The sequence below is a fragment of the Mastigoproctus giganteus genome, chromosome 10 (assembly GCF_048544385.1).
Source record: "Mastigoproctus giganteus isolate SK-2022 chromosome 10, ASM4854438v1, whole genome shotgun sequence".
Taxonomy (NCBI): domain Eukaryota; kingdom Metazoa; phylum Arthropoda; class Arachnida; order Uropygi; family Thelyphonidae; genus Mastigoproctus; species Mastigoproctus giganteus.
This window is the reverse complement of record NC_143584.1, coordinates 203,998,180-204,015,378: the sequence shown is the minus strand read 5'-3', so window position 1 is coordinate 204,015,378 and position 17,199 is coordinate 203,998,180. Positions and strand designations below refer to the sequence as shown.

The window sequence follows — 17,199 nt, the reverse complement described above, 5'->3', positions numbered from 1 at the left end:
ACCTCCATATCACTACAGGATAATGTTTGATACATCATTGATAGGACACCATGGGCTTTCTTGGTTGCCTGTTCACACTGCTCAGAAAACCACAATCTGCCTGTAACTTGCAGATCCCTTTCTTCCTCTACCGTTTTTAATTCAACCCCACCAAGTGTATAACTTTGCATTTTGCTACATTAAAATAGCTGCCACTTTTCTGATCATTCTTGCAGCATGTTCAAGTCAACTTAAAGGAGTGCTGCTTGATACTGATCAACTACTCTACCAATCTTCATGGTGTCTGCAAATTTTGACATCAAACTTTCTATCCCATCATCAATGTTGTTTATGAAAATCAGAAACAATAGTGGTCAAAGAACTGATCCTTGGGGAACCCCACTTCTGACTTTACACCAATCTGAAGAATATTCATTAATCACAACCCTTTGCCTTCTGCCCTGCAGCTACCCATCAATCCATCTTAGAATTTTTTCAGTAATCCCAACATGTTGCAGCTTATATAGTAACCTCTCGTGAGGGACTGAGTTAAATGCCTTGCTAAAATCCAAATAAACTGTATGTCAAACTTTTTCTCTCCATTTATCTCATGAGTAACTATGTCAAAATAGCCTACTAACTTAGTTAAAACATGATTTTCCCTTAACAAAACCATGTTGTGTATAATTCAGAATGCCATATCTATCTAATCTTCAAATATACGCATCATTCTCCCATACCATAATGAACTTGCCGGACAATTCCGCCATGTGTTTACAGGTACTGATATCTCCCTTATTTTTTCAGCTTATAATAAACTCGGATCCTTATTCAACACTTACAAAGATACACACAAATACCCAACCAACGATTTAAACAATATAATTTACTTGATTAAATGTCAACCAAACTGTGATGCCTGTTATATTGGTAGTACTACTACCAAGTTTGGTTCTACCAAAACCTCCAACACTCGTGCATACTACCACTATAATAGTCTTAGATCGGGACAAGCTAGTACAGAACTCACAATTCATGCTAAAACCCACAATCACACTCCTTTAATTGACTCCGCCATCACCATTATAAGACTTAAAACCAGCCACAAAATTCTTCAATATGAAGCCCTCGTTATCGAATGGTTTCGACACAATACTAATCTCAACATCCTAAACGCAAAACTTCCCTTTCACCTTTCCTTGGCTTGGAATCTCTCACATCTGAGATTCCCACGTGTTCCAAAGAGCATCACGAGAGTATAGAAAATTCCTTAAAATACAGCATGCGTTACTTCTCACTTAACACCGCCAACTGAAGACGTTATAACTTAACAAAAGTCTGTCGTCACAACTATTGGCATTATCAATTCTTTTATGTTCCAGATTAACTACTTTCTACTTTATGACAACTACGGACGGAGTAGTGCACTTCTGCTTCCTTGCGCTTATTTTAAAATTCCGTTAAATTAAATCTCATTCCACCTTAATGCATTAACTTAACCATTCCACCTTATATTTAGCCATCAGTCTTTTCATAAAACTATGGCAGATTATATTCAAGGTGATTACCGCACTTTAAGCATTTCGCTATTTTTATATTTAGTCTATTATCATGGTACTATAAGAATTCTATAACTTTATACATATGAGATATTATAATAATTATGTCTAATGTACAATCTTCCATTCATCTTAGTTCAACAATTCAGTAATGATGCAATTGCACTAGATAAGGTCATTGAATAAATACCTAATTTCCCACTGTATCTCTGTCTAGCAATTTCTTCAGCTTCAGATCGTAGTTGCAAAGCATGATTAGCAATTTCAGAACTTGCAAGATTAGACGTCATAATGAAAATAGAATCCTTACATTCAATAGTATTACCCTTTCCATCGGTCAGACGGCCCTAAAACAACAACAAAAAAACTATAAATCATTAAGATTTAATTTTATCACAATTACATTTAATGATAAATAATTAAGCACATACAAATAATAATCAATAATTATATTTAATGATAAATAATAATTAAAATTAAACTTTTTCTATACAAAAAAAGTTGTTCAGAACATATATTTGATACCAATTCAATTAATCATAGGAAGAAAGACTAACTGTAGCAGAATAATTAAATAATATGTTTTACGAACATACAAGTTAGTGCAATTGCATCATTTCTGTACATAGCCAACTACTTAAGTAGTTATAAATTGGCATCATTAAACATCATCATCAGTGTGGTACTACATTTAGGGTGGTAGCAAATGAAAAAGACCTGGATTAATTGTGCAGTCAGATATGAAGTTTTCTGAGCAATGAAGACAGGCAGCAAGAGCAGATCATGGAGTTTTTGTCAATGATATTACTCCACAATATGAGAGATGCCTGATGGTGTGGAGTAATTCAGATTACAGAATAGTTTAGGGCTAAAGCCTCAGGTTATGTAGGGAATTAACTGACTAATTGTACTAACTTGTACGTCAGTTAACTCCCTACTTAACCTGAGGCTTTAGCCCTAAACTATTCTGTAATCTAAATTACTCCACACCATCAGGCATCTCTCATATTGTGGAGTTATACTTTGCGACTGGGTTGTCATCATTGCAAGACCAGGGTACCTGCCCACCCACTGATGAGGAGCCAATAAGCTCCAAAATGATGCCATATGGGTGATGTTATCCATGGAGAATAAGTAACAATAGCCTTCTCCTATGGTGAAGCATTACTTATTTCAGGTAGTGCAATATCATGGCAACGCATTGTGAAGGTATTCGCAATATGAGATATCCTTAGTGATGCCAATTTATAACTACTTAAGTAGTTGGCTACGTACAGAAATGATGCAATTGCACTAACTTGTATGTCAGTTAATTCCCTACGTAACCTGAGACTTTAGCCCTAAACTATGCTGTATGAATTAAATCTAATTTTAGCACAGAATAAGACAATAATATTCATCGACTAAGTATCAATATAAATGGAGTAAACTTTTTAAAAAAATTTAATTAGATCTAATCACATTTAACCATGAATCCATGGTAATAGTGTTCTTAACTGTCAGTAATGAACAAGATGAAACAAGATGCAGGGTATTTCAGAGAATACTGGGAGTCACTTCTGTACAAGTAAACATGCCGACCGGGCTAGCCGAGTGGGTAAAGTACCTGCCCGGCAACCCAAAGGTCGCGGGTTCGATTCCCGCCTCGGGCTTGGATCAAAGTACTGCAAAAACCTTGGGAGGTGCAATATGGCCACAGAAGCCGATGCGCCAACAACTACCAAAATCAAATCACAAGTAAACATATGGGTTGTGTAAGGGTAGCTAAGAATAATACAAGTGAACGTATACTTGCGTATACACCAATGCTAGGAGTTTAGTAAATAAATTTGATGAATTTGAGGTATTGTTCAAAACATAAAAGGCAGATATTGTTGGTATATCAGAGACGTGGTGTCACACAGATATAAGGAATGCAGAACTGGAATTTGGGGAGTACAATGTGTACAGAAAGGATAGACGGGATAGGAAGGGAGGAGGGGTTATGCTATTAGTTAGGAAACACATAAAATCCAAGGAAGTGAAGCCAGTCGACATCGCTGGACAGTGCAGTGTCGAGTCAGTTTGGTGTGACATGATTGGGAGATCAAAACTGAAGGTAAGAATGTGTTATATTTGTGTTATATAACTGTACAGGGAAATAGAGTGGGCCAGTAAATCAGAGAGTCTTATAATGGGAGATTTTAATTTCCCAGATATTGACTGGAATTTGTGGATTAGTCACTCACACACTAGCAAGGCTTTTGAGGATTTATTGGATGATTATTTTCTACATCAGCATGTTCGGAAAGCAACTAGAGGGAGTAATACTCTTGATCTGGTTATCAGTAGTGATTCTTCATGCATTAAGAATCTGCAGATAAAGGAACCACTAGGTGGCAGTGATCACAGTGTGTTGAAGTGGGATTTACTCAAAGAGGTAACTACCATCAGGGGTAAAGGGAAGGGTTTTTGCTTTCGTAAAGGCGACTACGGTGGTCTGAGACAGTGTTTAAATTCTATACAGTGGGACGAACTGATGATGTTACCAACAGCAAATTCAAAATGGGAAGCATTCAAAGAATTTATCTTGGAAGCTACTAGGCTTTACATACCAACTAAGATATATTGTTCAAGGTTTAGGCCTAAATAGATGTCAGATGAACTAATGAGACATATGGCAGAGAAGAAAAATGCATGGGATACATGGAAGCCTATGAAAGATATAAGCTGGTCTGTAACCAAGTCAAAAAGGAGATTCGGCAGGCAAAGGCAGATTATGAGAAATCCTTGGCAAAGGATGCAAAGAGTTCTCCTAGGTAAACTCTAGAAGGAAAGGGATGAATTAGATTACTCCAATGGATATTGATGGTTCAACTGTTGATGATTCTACTCAGGTGGCTAACAAACTAAAGGAGTATTTTGCATGTACATTCACACATGAGGAGTTATTCAGAGAAGGGAATGCCAGAGGTGAATTAAACTCTGGCAGTGAGCTAGATGATTTTGTAATAACTGAGAGGAAAGTGGAGGAGAAATTGTTGAAGATAAATATAAAAAAGGCATCCGGTGTAGATGGGATCTATCCAGTTATATTAAAGGAGGCAACAAAGAAAATAAGCAAACCCTTAACCATAATTATGAGAGCTTCTTTGAACTCAGTAAAGGCACTCATGAACTGGAGATGTGCAAATGAGACCATAATTCACAAAGGAGAATCAAAGGGCGACACAAGTAATTATAGACCTGTTAGTTTAACTTCTGTTCCAGGAAAATTAATGGAGGCCCTGGTTAAAGAAGCACTGCAGGATCATATAGAAAAGACTTCACTTATAGCTCGGACACAGCATGGTTTTGTTAAGAAAAAGTCTTGCCTGACCAATTTGATTGGATACTATGATGTGGTCACAAAGGAACTGGAAGCAGGGAATAACTTTGATATCATATACTTGGATCTTAGAAAGGCTTTTGATACTGTTGCACATGGAATACTGCTAAACAAATTGGAGCAGTGTGGCCTTGGAGGCAAATTGCTACTTTGGATAAAGGGATGGTTGAGTTGGAGAAGACAGAGTGGTAATCAATGGACACTGCTCCTCTTGGACTAATGTTATTAGTCGAGTCCCTCAGAGTTCAGTGTTGGGTCCATTGTTGTTTTCTGTATTTATAAATGATATTGATGATGGTATATCAAGCTTAATGTCCAGGTTTGCAGATGATATGAAGGTTGGCAGGGTTGTTAAGGACACTAATGACAGTATGCTGCTGCAACTGGATCTAGAAAAGTTGAGGAGATTAGCATTAGCATTAGTAGAGGCATTTGATGCAAGAAAGCAAGCTTATGCAGCATCAGCCAAAAAAAAAAAAAAAAAACCCACTTCCACTTCACCCCTCTGTTCGTTCAAAATACCTGTCCAGCTGAGCCTTAAACTTATTTAGGCTATCAACCTCCACCACAAGGGATGGGAGTCTGTTCCACCAACCAACCACCCGCTGGCTAAAGGCAAATTTCCGCACGTCTATCCTACATCTGTCTTTCCTCAATTTGAATTTATGCCCTCTCAGGTGTTTTTTCTGAGCTAGAGGAAGAATCCCATCAGCATTGAGCATGCTTAAACCATTCAAGGCTTTGTACACCTCTATCAGATCACCTCGCTAGTGCCTAGTCTCCAGACACTGTAATTTGCAAAACTTAAGCCTTTCTTCGTAAGAGCACCCCTTTGTTCCATTCACTAATCTTGTTGCCCTTCTCTGTACTCGTTCCAGCAGCTCTACATCCTTCTTGAAATGAGGCCTCCAGACCTGTATACAGTACTCTAGGTGTGGCCTGACCATTGCCTTATACAATGGAATAATCACCACCTTATCCCTGCTGGAAAAATTCCTGTATATCATTGATAAGACACCATGAGCTACTCTTGCAGCCCATCTGCACTGCTCAGAGAACTTCATATCTGCCTGCACAACCACCCCCAAGTCCCTTTCATTCTCTACCACTGTCAGTGTAGTACCACAGAGTTGATACGTTGCTCTGGGGTTGCTGTTTCCCATGTGTAGTACTTTACATTTGTCAATGTTAAACTTCATTTGCCACCTCTCAGCCCATCTGCTCAACCTTTCCAGATCCTGTTGCAGAAGCATAGTGTCAGTTGTGTCCTTGACAACCCTGCCAACCTTTGTATCATCTGCAAACTTGGACATTAAGCTTGATATACCATCATCAATATCGTTTATAAATACAGAAAACAATAATGGACCCAACACTGAGCCCTGAGGGACTCCACTAATAACATTAGTCCACGATGAGCAGTGTCCATTGATTACCACTCTCTGTCTTCTCCCCCTCAACCACCCCTTTATCCATAGCAGCAATTTGCCTCCAATGTCACACTGCTCCAATTTGTGTAGCAGTCTTCCATGTGCAACAGTATCAAAAGCCTTTCTAAGATCCAAGTATATAATATCAAAGTTATTCCCTGCATCCAGTTCTTTTGTGACTGCATCATAGTATCCAATCAAGTTGGTCAGGCAAGACTTCCCCTTAACAAAACCATGCTGTGTCTGAGCTATAACCGAAGTCTTGTCTAAATGATCCTGCAGTGCTTCTTTAACCAGTGCCTCCATTAATTTTCCTGGAACAGAAGTTAAGCTCACAGGTCTATAATTACTTGTGTCAGCCTTTGATCCTCCTTTGTGAATTGGGGTCACATTTGCACATTTCCAGTCTATGGGTACCTCCCCTGAGTCCAAGGAAGCTCTCATAATTATGGCTAAGGGTTTGCTTACTTCCTTTGCTGCCTCCTTTAATATAACTGGATAGATCCCATCCACCCCGGGTGCCTTTCTTGTGTTTATCTTCAACAGTTTCTCCTCCACTTTACTCCCAGTTATTTCAAGATTCTGTAGCTTACTGCTAGAGTTGAATACACCTCTGGCATTCCCCTTGCTGAATAACTCCTCATGTGTGAATGTCGATGCAAAATATTCATTTAGTTTGTTAGCTACCTGAGCAGGATCATCAACAGTTGACCCATCAATATCAAGTGGACCAATCTGATTCATCCCCTTCCTTCTAGAGTTTACATAAGTAAAGAACTCTTAGCTGTTTTTCTTTGCATCCCTTGCCAAAGATTTCTCGTAATCTGCCTTCGCCTGCCTAACCTCCTTTGTAACTTGGTTGCATATCAACTTGTATCTATCATAGGCTTCTGTGTCATGTGTTAATTTGTAAGTATCCCATGCATTTTTCTTCTCTGCCATATGCTTCATTAGTTCATCTGACATCCATTTTGGCCTAAACCTTGAGCAATATTTCTTATTATTATTATTATTATTATTATTATTATTATTATTATTATTATTAGCCATATAGTGCAAGGAAGCCTGAGGCTTATTCTGCACCAGCCAAAAAAAAAATTTCCAATTACCCTGAGAGAGAGAGAGAGAGAGAGAGAGAGAGAGAGAGAGAGAGAGAGAGAGAGAGAGAGAAAGAGAAGTAGAAGGGAATCACCAAGAAAGAGAAGAACAATGAACAATGATAGGTGAAATGGGAGCATTTTTTTTTTTTTTTTGGCTGATGCTGCATAAGCTTGCTTTCTTGCATCATAACCTTTCTTGCATGGGTTTGTTAAGGGAAAGTCTTGCCTGACCAATTTGATTGGATACTATGATGTGGTCACAAATGAATTGGATGCAGGGAAGAACATTGATATCATATATTTGTATCTTAGAAAGGCTTTTGATACTGTTGCACATGGAAGACTGCTGCACAAATTGGAGCAGTGTGGCACTGGTGGCAAATTGTTGCTATGGATAAAGGTATTGTTGAGGGGTAGAAGACAGAGGATGGTAATTAATGGACACTGCTCATCGTGGACTAATGTTATTAGTGGAGTCTCTCAGGGTTCAGTGTTGGGTCCATTGTTGTTTTCTGTATTTATAAATAATGTTGATGATGGCATATCAAGCTTAATGTTCAAGTTTCCAGACGATACAAAGATTGGCAGGGTTGTTAAGTACGCTACTGACGCTATGCTGCTGCAACAGGATCTGGAAAGGTTGAGCAGATGGGCTGAGAGGTGGCAAATGAAGTTTAACATTGACAAATGTAAAGTACTACATATGGGAAACAGCAACCCCAGAGCAATGTATCAACTCTGTGGTACTATACTGACAGTGGTAGAGAATGAAAAGGACCTGGGGGTAATTGTGCAGGCAGATATGAAGTTCTCTGAGCAGTGCAGATGGGCTGCAAGAGTAGCTCATGGTGTCTTATCAATGATATACAGGAATTTTTCTAGCAGGGATCGGGAGGTGATTATTCCCTTGTATAAGGCAATGGTCAGGCCGCACCTTGAGTACTGTATACAGGTCTGGAGGCCTGATTTCAAGAAGGATGTAGAGCTGCTGGAACGAGTACAGAGAAGGGCAACAAGGTTAGTGAACGGAACAAAGGGTTGCTCTTACGAAGAAAGGCTTAAGTTTTGCAAATTACAGTGTCTGGAAACTAGGCACCGGCGAGGTGATCTGATAGAGGTGTACAAAGCCTTGAATGGTTTGAGCATGCTCAATGCTGATGGGATACTGCCTCTTGCTCAGAATAATCACCTGAGGGGGCATAAATTCAAATTGAGGAAAGACAGATGTAGGATAGATGTACAGAAATTTGCCTTTAGCCAGCGGGTAGTTGGTTGGTGGAACAGACTTCCATCCCTTGTTGTGGAAGTTGATAGCCTAAACAAATTTAAGGCTCAGCTGGACAGGTATTTCGAATGAACGGAGGGGTGAAATGGATGTGTTTTTTTTTTTCTTTGGCTGATGCTGCATAAGCTTGCTTTCTTGCATCATATGCCTCTACTAATGCTAATGCACCTCTACTAATGTTAAAATGCTAATGCTAATGACTGAATGGCATTACCGTTTTCCTATTAAATAATCTAAATTAATATTTTTCTCTAACAGCAATATACACTACTCTACAATTAATATCCAGATATAATTTGACAGTCAGTCATGTTCTATCTACACATCACACACAACTACAAATATACATGTAGGCCTTCAGGGAGACAGTAGTATGACTGTGAATGAAAGTGCTATCAACAGAGTCGACAGACTTCCAGTGTGATATGATAATAGGGTGCCATATAAGAAACCAGTCTATACATGATGATCCCTGGGTCAGCAATTGGTGAAGTAATCTTCAAATGAAAGTGGACTGGCGTTGAAACCATCATGAAATTACTTGGAAAATAACAAGAGTACTGCAAAGAATCATCCACTCGGAATGCAGGTCGTGGTCACAGTGCACACAGACTCTGTGATATGAATGGGAAATATGTCAGCACCATATTTCCCACTGCATGATATGTGTTACTATGGTTGTTCAGTCATCCACAAGACACTAATCCCCAACTAATTCCAGGCACCATCCAGCTTGGCATAAGGCCTGCTGTCCTTAAACTGTAGACCAGTGGAAATCTGCACTTCTTCCCTTAACAAAACAGTGGGACCTAGCCTTCTGTAACACCTGAGGATAGAATGGAGGAGATTAAACATGTCATAATGGATTTCTGAAAATGCAGCTAGCCCCTAGAAGGTCTTGGACAAACATATTTGAGAAGCTGAACATGAGTGAAGAGAGGCATTATCACCCGCTGCTACCACATACATTTCTTATTATCTGGGCTTAACAGAGCGGATCTGTAGAATATTATGCACCTGTCAGACACACTATGTATGCGTGACAGCTGTTGGGTGAAGATTGCACACGGTCATGTCAAAAGTACAAAATCCTGTACCTATTGAGGGTACAAGTGGTGTTATATATGAGATTAAATGTCTGGGCTGTACAAAACGCAGGTTTAAAGATTGTATGGGGAACATATTAGTGCAATAAAGACATCAGACTGTGGGAAATCTGCTGTGGCTGAACACTTCTGGGAGGAGAACCACCAAATTTCTTCAGGCGATGCCATCTTTCAATGAAGATCATTCATTGATCATTCGCATAGCTACTGGAACCGGAAATGGCTCGAGAGCTTGCGGATTTGTTCCTCAGAATATAATACCATCAACAGAGATAGGGGAGTCCATATTCAACCCCCTCTTTGAAACTGTAATTCTTGGATGGGATGAGCGATTCTGCCTGGCATGCTCTGAGCCATTTCCAGTCTCCATGCACATGTGGAGGGTAATGCCCATGTTCCTACAGTAACATGTGCTGTGAACCTTTTGTTTTTGTTAGTTGTTGATGCATCGGCTTCTGGGGCCATAATGCATCTCCCAAAGTTTTTGTATTTTACTCTGATCCAAGCCAAAGGCAGGATTCGAACCTGCGACCTTTGGGTTGCCGGGCAGGCACTTTACCCATCTGGCTAGCCCGGTCGGCTCTCTGAGCCATGATCCTGCTGATGTTATTTAAGGATGTGCTGTGACAATCAAGTTTTACTGTTGATAAAGGAGTCAGTCACCTTTGAAAGCTATGGTTGTTTTATATCTTTTAATTTGTAATATTTCGTATATTTTAATCTTATATATTTTAATTTTATCTAACATTTTATCGCTTTTAACTCTATAGCTGTCAGCACATTTTATTTTTACAACAAAATTTTATCTATCTTATTTTATCTTATTATTATTTTTAATAAAGTTTCAATCATAGACAGTTGGTGTATTCCATTGCAGTTATTATGAGTCAGAACTTTCTCAACCCCAGAGGCCTATTTCAAGGCTTCCTTGTACTATATGGTGAATACTATTATTATTTGTCAATTAGCATGAACTGACAGAATAGCAATGTGACAACTGACACTCCTCTCAAAATCAGTAATCATGGCTTATACACCATGATGACTGATTTTGAGACATGATGATAATGAGAACTACTAATGACTCTATATTTTCCATATATACTGGTCTCATTCACTTGTTTATCCAGGAATGTCTAGTGGACTATGAAAAATGAGATGTAAAGATACTTTTTTGGGAGGCTGTATAGATCACTTAGGATCTATGGTGATATAAGTAACAAGGTCAGTATTTTACACCCACTGGTTTTTTCTTCTTATTTATTATTTTTTTTTTTATGTGAACCCCAAACACAGGAGGTATTAAAACCTATAGTACTTAGTACCGTGCTTGGGTTGGAGGTTGAGAAGACGAAAGAAGATATTTGTTGACATTGGATTTGAACTTCTGTAGATTGTAATTTTCAGGAAATACGTATGAAGGAAGGTTGTTCCAGAAAACGACAGTTGAATGAATAAATGAGGAAGATGAAAAGTTGGTTCTGTGGGTTTGAAGTTGGACAGTAAATGGATGTTGGCTGGTGGCGGCACGTGTTCGGACTGTTTTGAACGAGAGAGTGGGAGTTATAGAAGCCAATTCAGAAGAACAGTGCCCATGGAAGTATCTGTAGAAGAGGCATGCAGCAGAAACAGTACGTCTATGAGAAAGCAAGTGGAGAGACTCTGTTAGAGATGAATCATTAATTAACCTAACTGCCCTCTTCTGAATGGAATCAAGAAGCCTGAGAGAGGTTTTGGGGGCACCACCCCAGATGTGGGAACAATATTCCATGGCAGGGCGGATTTGCGATTTATACAGAGTGAGCAGCTGTTTGGAAGAAAAGTAACGCCAAGAGCGAAAGAGAAAACCAAGTTTTTTTAGATGCAGAGGAAGCAATATTTGTAATGTGCTTGTGCCAAGAGAGATTAGAAGTCAGGGTAATCCCAAAAAAGAGATATATCATTTTGCCTAGAAATCGGAGTGTCACTAAAGATAAGCATAGGAGCAGAAGAATCCTTTTTGCGAGATATAAGACAAGACTGAGTTTTAGAAGGGTTGAAATCAACTAAGTTGTCTTTGCCCCACTGGAGAATTACCTGAAGATCGGCATTTAAGGAATTGGTAGCAGATTTTCGAGAAGTTGAAGCTGATTGAGCAGGACAAGGTTTCTCAAAATGGAAAGTTGAATGCAATGTGCTATCATCGGCAAAACTATGGATAGGATTTCCAGTCAATGGAAGAAGATCATTAATATACAAGAGGAAAATAGTGGAGGAAAGAACTGAACCTTGGGGGTTCAGTTCTTTCCCCCACTCTTTTCCCCCAAGTTAGAAGACCATCGCCCTCAGTGAGCGATCAGAGAGAAAACTGGATAACCAATTACTAAAAACAGTTGGCAAACCATAAGATGGAAACTTGTTTAGAAGACCTTTATCCCAAACACGATCAAAAGCCTTTGAGATGTCAAGAGCAACTACTTGTGTTTCACTGCACCTTTCCATTGAATTAGTCCATAAATGGGTAACATAAGCCAGAATATCACCAGTGGATCGACACTGACGGAATCCATTTCTTCTTCTTGTTTCAGCCAAACCGGTGATATTCCAATTCACATTTTCTAATTCCTTTTCCAGCTCTAATATCCTGTCTTCACCACGGAAACTGAACAGGCCAAGTTCAGTTTCCGTGCATGGTAGCCTGGTTGTACCCAGAGATTCTTAGCGCCTTCTGATCCTCTCGCTGCCGTAAGAGGGGGAGTGAAAGCCGCTGGGGACTGAGGGCCATTTGTTTTGTCATGCTGTCATATCCTGGAGGGTTTGGTCTTTTCCTCTTCACGCTGACCAGGCATCTTGAAGAGAACCACTCTACACGTTCGTTGCCACCTAAGTGACGTAACAGGGCTTACCATCAAGGTGTGCATCAGTGGATTTTAGGGAGGCAGGCCAACCGGACTTCTACTAAGTCTTCTGTAATAGAAAGATATTGGATCCATCAGTGTTTTAGACTGAGTGTCTGATAACACACAGGATACCTGTTCCCCTCTAAGTCCCCTTTCACTGTACCACAGTTATCATTCACTGTACCACAAATATATTGTTGATTCATCAAGTGAAATAATCTGCCTTGGTTTTTTGCTGTTTCTTTTGTTTAGAATTGGTTTTCCATTTTTCTGAAGTTATTAACACACACACAGTCACACACACAAGAAACACGCTTCTATCAAAACTTTAAAATACTCAATTTATTTAAAAAAAAAAAAAGTCAACATTTTAATTACTAGATACTTACTAGCTACTTACTTCATCAAAAAGCTGCAACAAAACAGTCAACACATCAGGATGAGCTTTGTCTACTTCATCAAAAAGAACAACTGCATTTGGGCATTCTTTTAACTTTTTTGTCAACTGTCCCCCCTCATCATGGCCAATATATCCTGGTGGAGAGCCTATCAGCTTTGCTACCTATAAAAAAATATATCCATTGTATTAATTCATTATTAAAATGTGACAAATACTTTTTTTTCCCCTTTTTTTTTAAATAAGTAAGAAAACATTCTGAGTTATGAGCGGTGGAACTGTAAAACCATGCATAAAAAATTTTCTCACATCGTTCAATTTTTCCAAGGAAGTGCATTTTGAAAATAAATTAAGAAAAAATATTTTTTTATGTTATTTTCCCCATGTTCATCTTAGATATTGTTCCAGAGAGTAAGCACACTCATCAGATGATCTTGACCATCTTGTATGCATATCCATACTATGTAAGGAATTATGAAATCAAGCTTAAGGAACAACCATATTTTCATGGTAGTACAAATTAACTCAATATTTGCCTATTAAGAAGAGTTTTGCTATGAATGCTTGAATTAGTGCACAACTGTCAAATGTTTAAATGCAAAATAAGTGCCAGTGATAAAGTAGTCCAGGTTCTCACGAACATATATGAAATATGTCAAAATTGTTACAGCAATAAATATAATTTCTCTGCTGCTATGTATAAAATATAGCAATAAAAACAAGTAACATACAATTCTATTGTACTATTGTTATTAATTATAATGGATCATGTTCATGATGATAGTGAAAAATATTTCAAATACTTTTAAAGACCATTACACTCCCCCTTCCCCATATCTAATTTAAATACCTTATATGTTTCAGTTTAATATTTAACTTTCTAACTTTCAGTTTAATATTTAGTAGGGTGCTGGAGATGTCACAGAGGTGAACAGATGGCAGATTTTTGGCTGCTGATTAATGGATAAATGGTTTTGATATTTTTACCGTAATATTCGTTAATTAACATATTACATTGTGTTCTACAAAGATATTAAATAAGTTTAGTAGCGTTTGTTAGCTTATTTTTAAAATTTAACTAGTGTTTATGTAAGTTGCGATTCACCGCTTGTACCGGTGTTGGCACCAATATTGTTGAACTTGCCGCCATTGTTGTAGTACACTAGATTAATACAAAATAGCGTAACGTATATCTCGAACTGATAGCTTAAGGTATAATGTAAAATTTGATATTGTAATACATAGCACTGTATTCGGAATCTGTTAGCTTAGTATAGTATTATCAATTAATCAATAAAATTTATTAATCTTATTAAATTTCATTGTCATTAAATTGTACTTAAACAGAAATCATGATCCAGACTAGAGCTGCAAGGCAACGTGCACAGATTAGCAAGAGTGCTGTTGCTCGGGGGAGAAATGAAGGGGCGATTCTCCAACGCATCACAGTCTCAAAAAATATGAGAAATGTGGAATGTTTGCAGACCTTTCTGGAACAGGACATGATCTAGCCAAGGGGGATGTCTTTGTGTGTGCTAGGGACCTAAAGTGTCAAGAAGAAATTCCCTTCTTGAAATACCCTTGAAGAAATTAATATGAGGGGCCATTCAAACTCTCATCTGCCCAATGATGGGATACACTTAAATAGAAAGGGTGCAAGAATGTTTGCTGATGCTATAGAGGCAGTGTTAGGTGGGTCGGAAAACTGCTAGATTGGGGGGGATACAAGGACTAATAGATTAACAGTAGCCACTGGCAGAGGTGAAAGTGATTCTTGCACTGCTTCTATTGGAATGAGCAGAAGCCTGAAAAACAAGATTCAGGATATTTCAGAGACTGCTGGGAGTCATTGCAGTACAAGTAAACACATGGGTTGTGTTAGGGTAGCTAAGAATAGAAATAGGTGCATGTATACTTGCGTTTACACCAATGCTAGGAGTTTAGTAAATAAATTTGATGAATTTGAGGTATTGCTCAAAACATCAAAGGCAGATATTGTTGGGATATCAGAGACTTGGTGTCACACAGATATAAGGAATGCAGAACTGGAATTTGGGGAGTACAACGTCTACAGAAAGGATAGACTGGATAGGAAGGGAGGAGGGGTTATGCTATTAGTTAAGAAATACATAAAATCCAAGGTAGTGAAGCCAGTGGACATCGCTGGACAGTGCAGTGTCGAGTCAGTTTGGTGTGACATAAGCATTGGGAGATCAAAATTGAGAGTAGGAGTGTGCTATAGGCCTAATGACTCTGATGAGAATAATAAGAAACTGTACAGGGAAATAAGAGTGGGCCAGTAAATCAGAGAGTCTTATAATGGGAGATTTTAATTTCCCAGATATTGACTGGAGTTGGGGGCTGGTCACTCACACACTAGCAAGGCTTTTGTGGATTTATTGGATGATTGTTTTCTACATCAGCATGTTCGGGAGGCAACTAGAGGGAGGAATACTCTTGATTTGATTATCAGCAGTGATTCTTCATGCATTAAGAATCTGAAGATAAATGAACCACTAGGTGGCAGTGATCACAGTGTGCTGAACTGGGATTTACTCAAAGAGGTAACTACCATTAGGGGTAAAGGGAAGGGTTATTGCTTTCGTAAAGGCGACTACGATGGACTGAGACAGTATTTAAATTCTATACAGTGGGACCAACTGATGATGTTACCAACAGCAAATGCAAAATGGGAAGCATTCAAAGAACTTATCTTGGAAGCTACTAGGCTTTACATACCAACTAAGAAATATTGTTCAGGGTTTAGGCCTAAATGGATGTCAGATGAACTGATGAGGCATATGGCAGAGAAGAAACATGCATGGGATACATACAAATTAACACGACACAGAAGCCTATGATAGATACAAGTTGATCTGTAACCAAGTTACAAAGGAGGTTAGGCAGGCAAAGGCAGAGTACGAGAAATCTTTGGCAAGAGATGCAATGAAAAACAGCAAAGAGTTCTTTACTAATGTAAACTCTAGAAGGAAGGGGATGAATCAGATTGGTCCACTTGATATCGATGGGTCAATATCATTGACCTGCTCAGGTCAATACCTGAGCAGAATTGATGATCCTGCTCAGGTAGCTAACAAACTAAATGAATATTTTGCATCGACATTCACACATGAGAAGTTATATAGTGAGGGGAAAGCCAGGGGTGTATTAAACTCTAGCAGTAAGCTAGAGAATCTTGTAATAACTGAGAGTAAAGTGGAAGAGAAACTGTTGAAGATAAACACAAGAAAAGCACCCGCGGTGGATGGGATCTATCCAGTTATATTAAAGGAGACAGCAGAGGAAGTAAGCAAACCCTTAGCTATAATTATGAGAGCTTCCTTGGACTCAGGGGAGGTACCCGCAGACTGGAGATGTGCAAATGTCACCCCAATTCACAAAGGAGGATCAAAGGCGGACACAAGCAATTATAGACCTGTGAGTTTAACTTCTGTTCCAGGAAAATTAATGGAGGCTCTAGTTAAAGAAGCACGGCAGGATCATTTAGACAAGACTTCAGTTATAGCTCGGACACAGGGGAAGTCTTGCCTGACCAATTTGATTGGATACTATGATGCAGTCACAAAAGAACTGGATGCAGGGAATAGCTTTGATATTATATACTTGGATCTTAGAAAGGCTTTTGATACTGTTGCACATGGAAGACTGCTACACAAATTGGAGCAGTGTGACATTGGAGGCAAATTGCTGCTATGGATAAAGGGGTGGTTGAGGGGGAGAAGACAGAGAGTGGTAATCAATGGACACTGCTCATCGTGGACTAATGTTATTAGTGGAGTCCCTCAGGGCTCAGTGTTGGGTCCATTATTGTTTTCTGTATTCATAAATGATATTGATGATGGTATATCAAGCTTAATGTCGAAGTTTGCAGACGATACAAAGGTAGGCAGGGTTGTCAAGGACACTACTGACACTATGCTGCTGCAATAGGATCTGGAAAGGTTGAGCAGATGGGCTGAGAGGTGGCAAATGAAGTTTAACATTGACAAATGTAAAGTACTACACATGGGAAACAGCAACCCCAGAGCAACGTATCAACTCTGTGGTTCTATACTGACAGTGGTAGAGAATGAAAG

At 38.9% G+C, this 17,199-nt stretch overlaps 1 protein-coding gene across 1 annotated transcript in view; it reads right to left on the bottom strand.

Moving 5' to 3' along the window:
* Window positions 1-17,199, bottom strand: part of LOC150079796 (mitochondrial disaggregase-like) — a 164,219-nt gene that overhangs the window by 49,177 nt on the left and 97,843 nt on the right. Inside the window, exons 11-12 of the mRNA XM_090383236.1 lie at window positions 13,106-13,267; window positions 1,729-1,885 (exon numbers count right to left, since the gene is read on the bottom strand). Coding sequence (XP_090239362.1) covers window positions 1,729-1,885; window positions 13,106-13,267 — 319 coding nt within the window. The remainder of the gene's footprint in view (window positions 1-1,728; window positions 1,886-13,105; window positions 13,268-17,199) is intronic.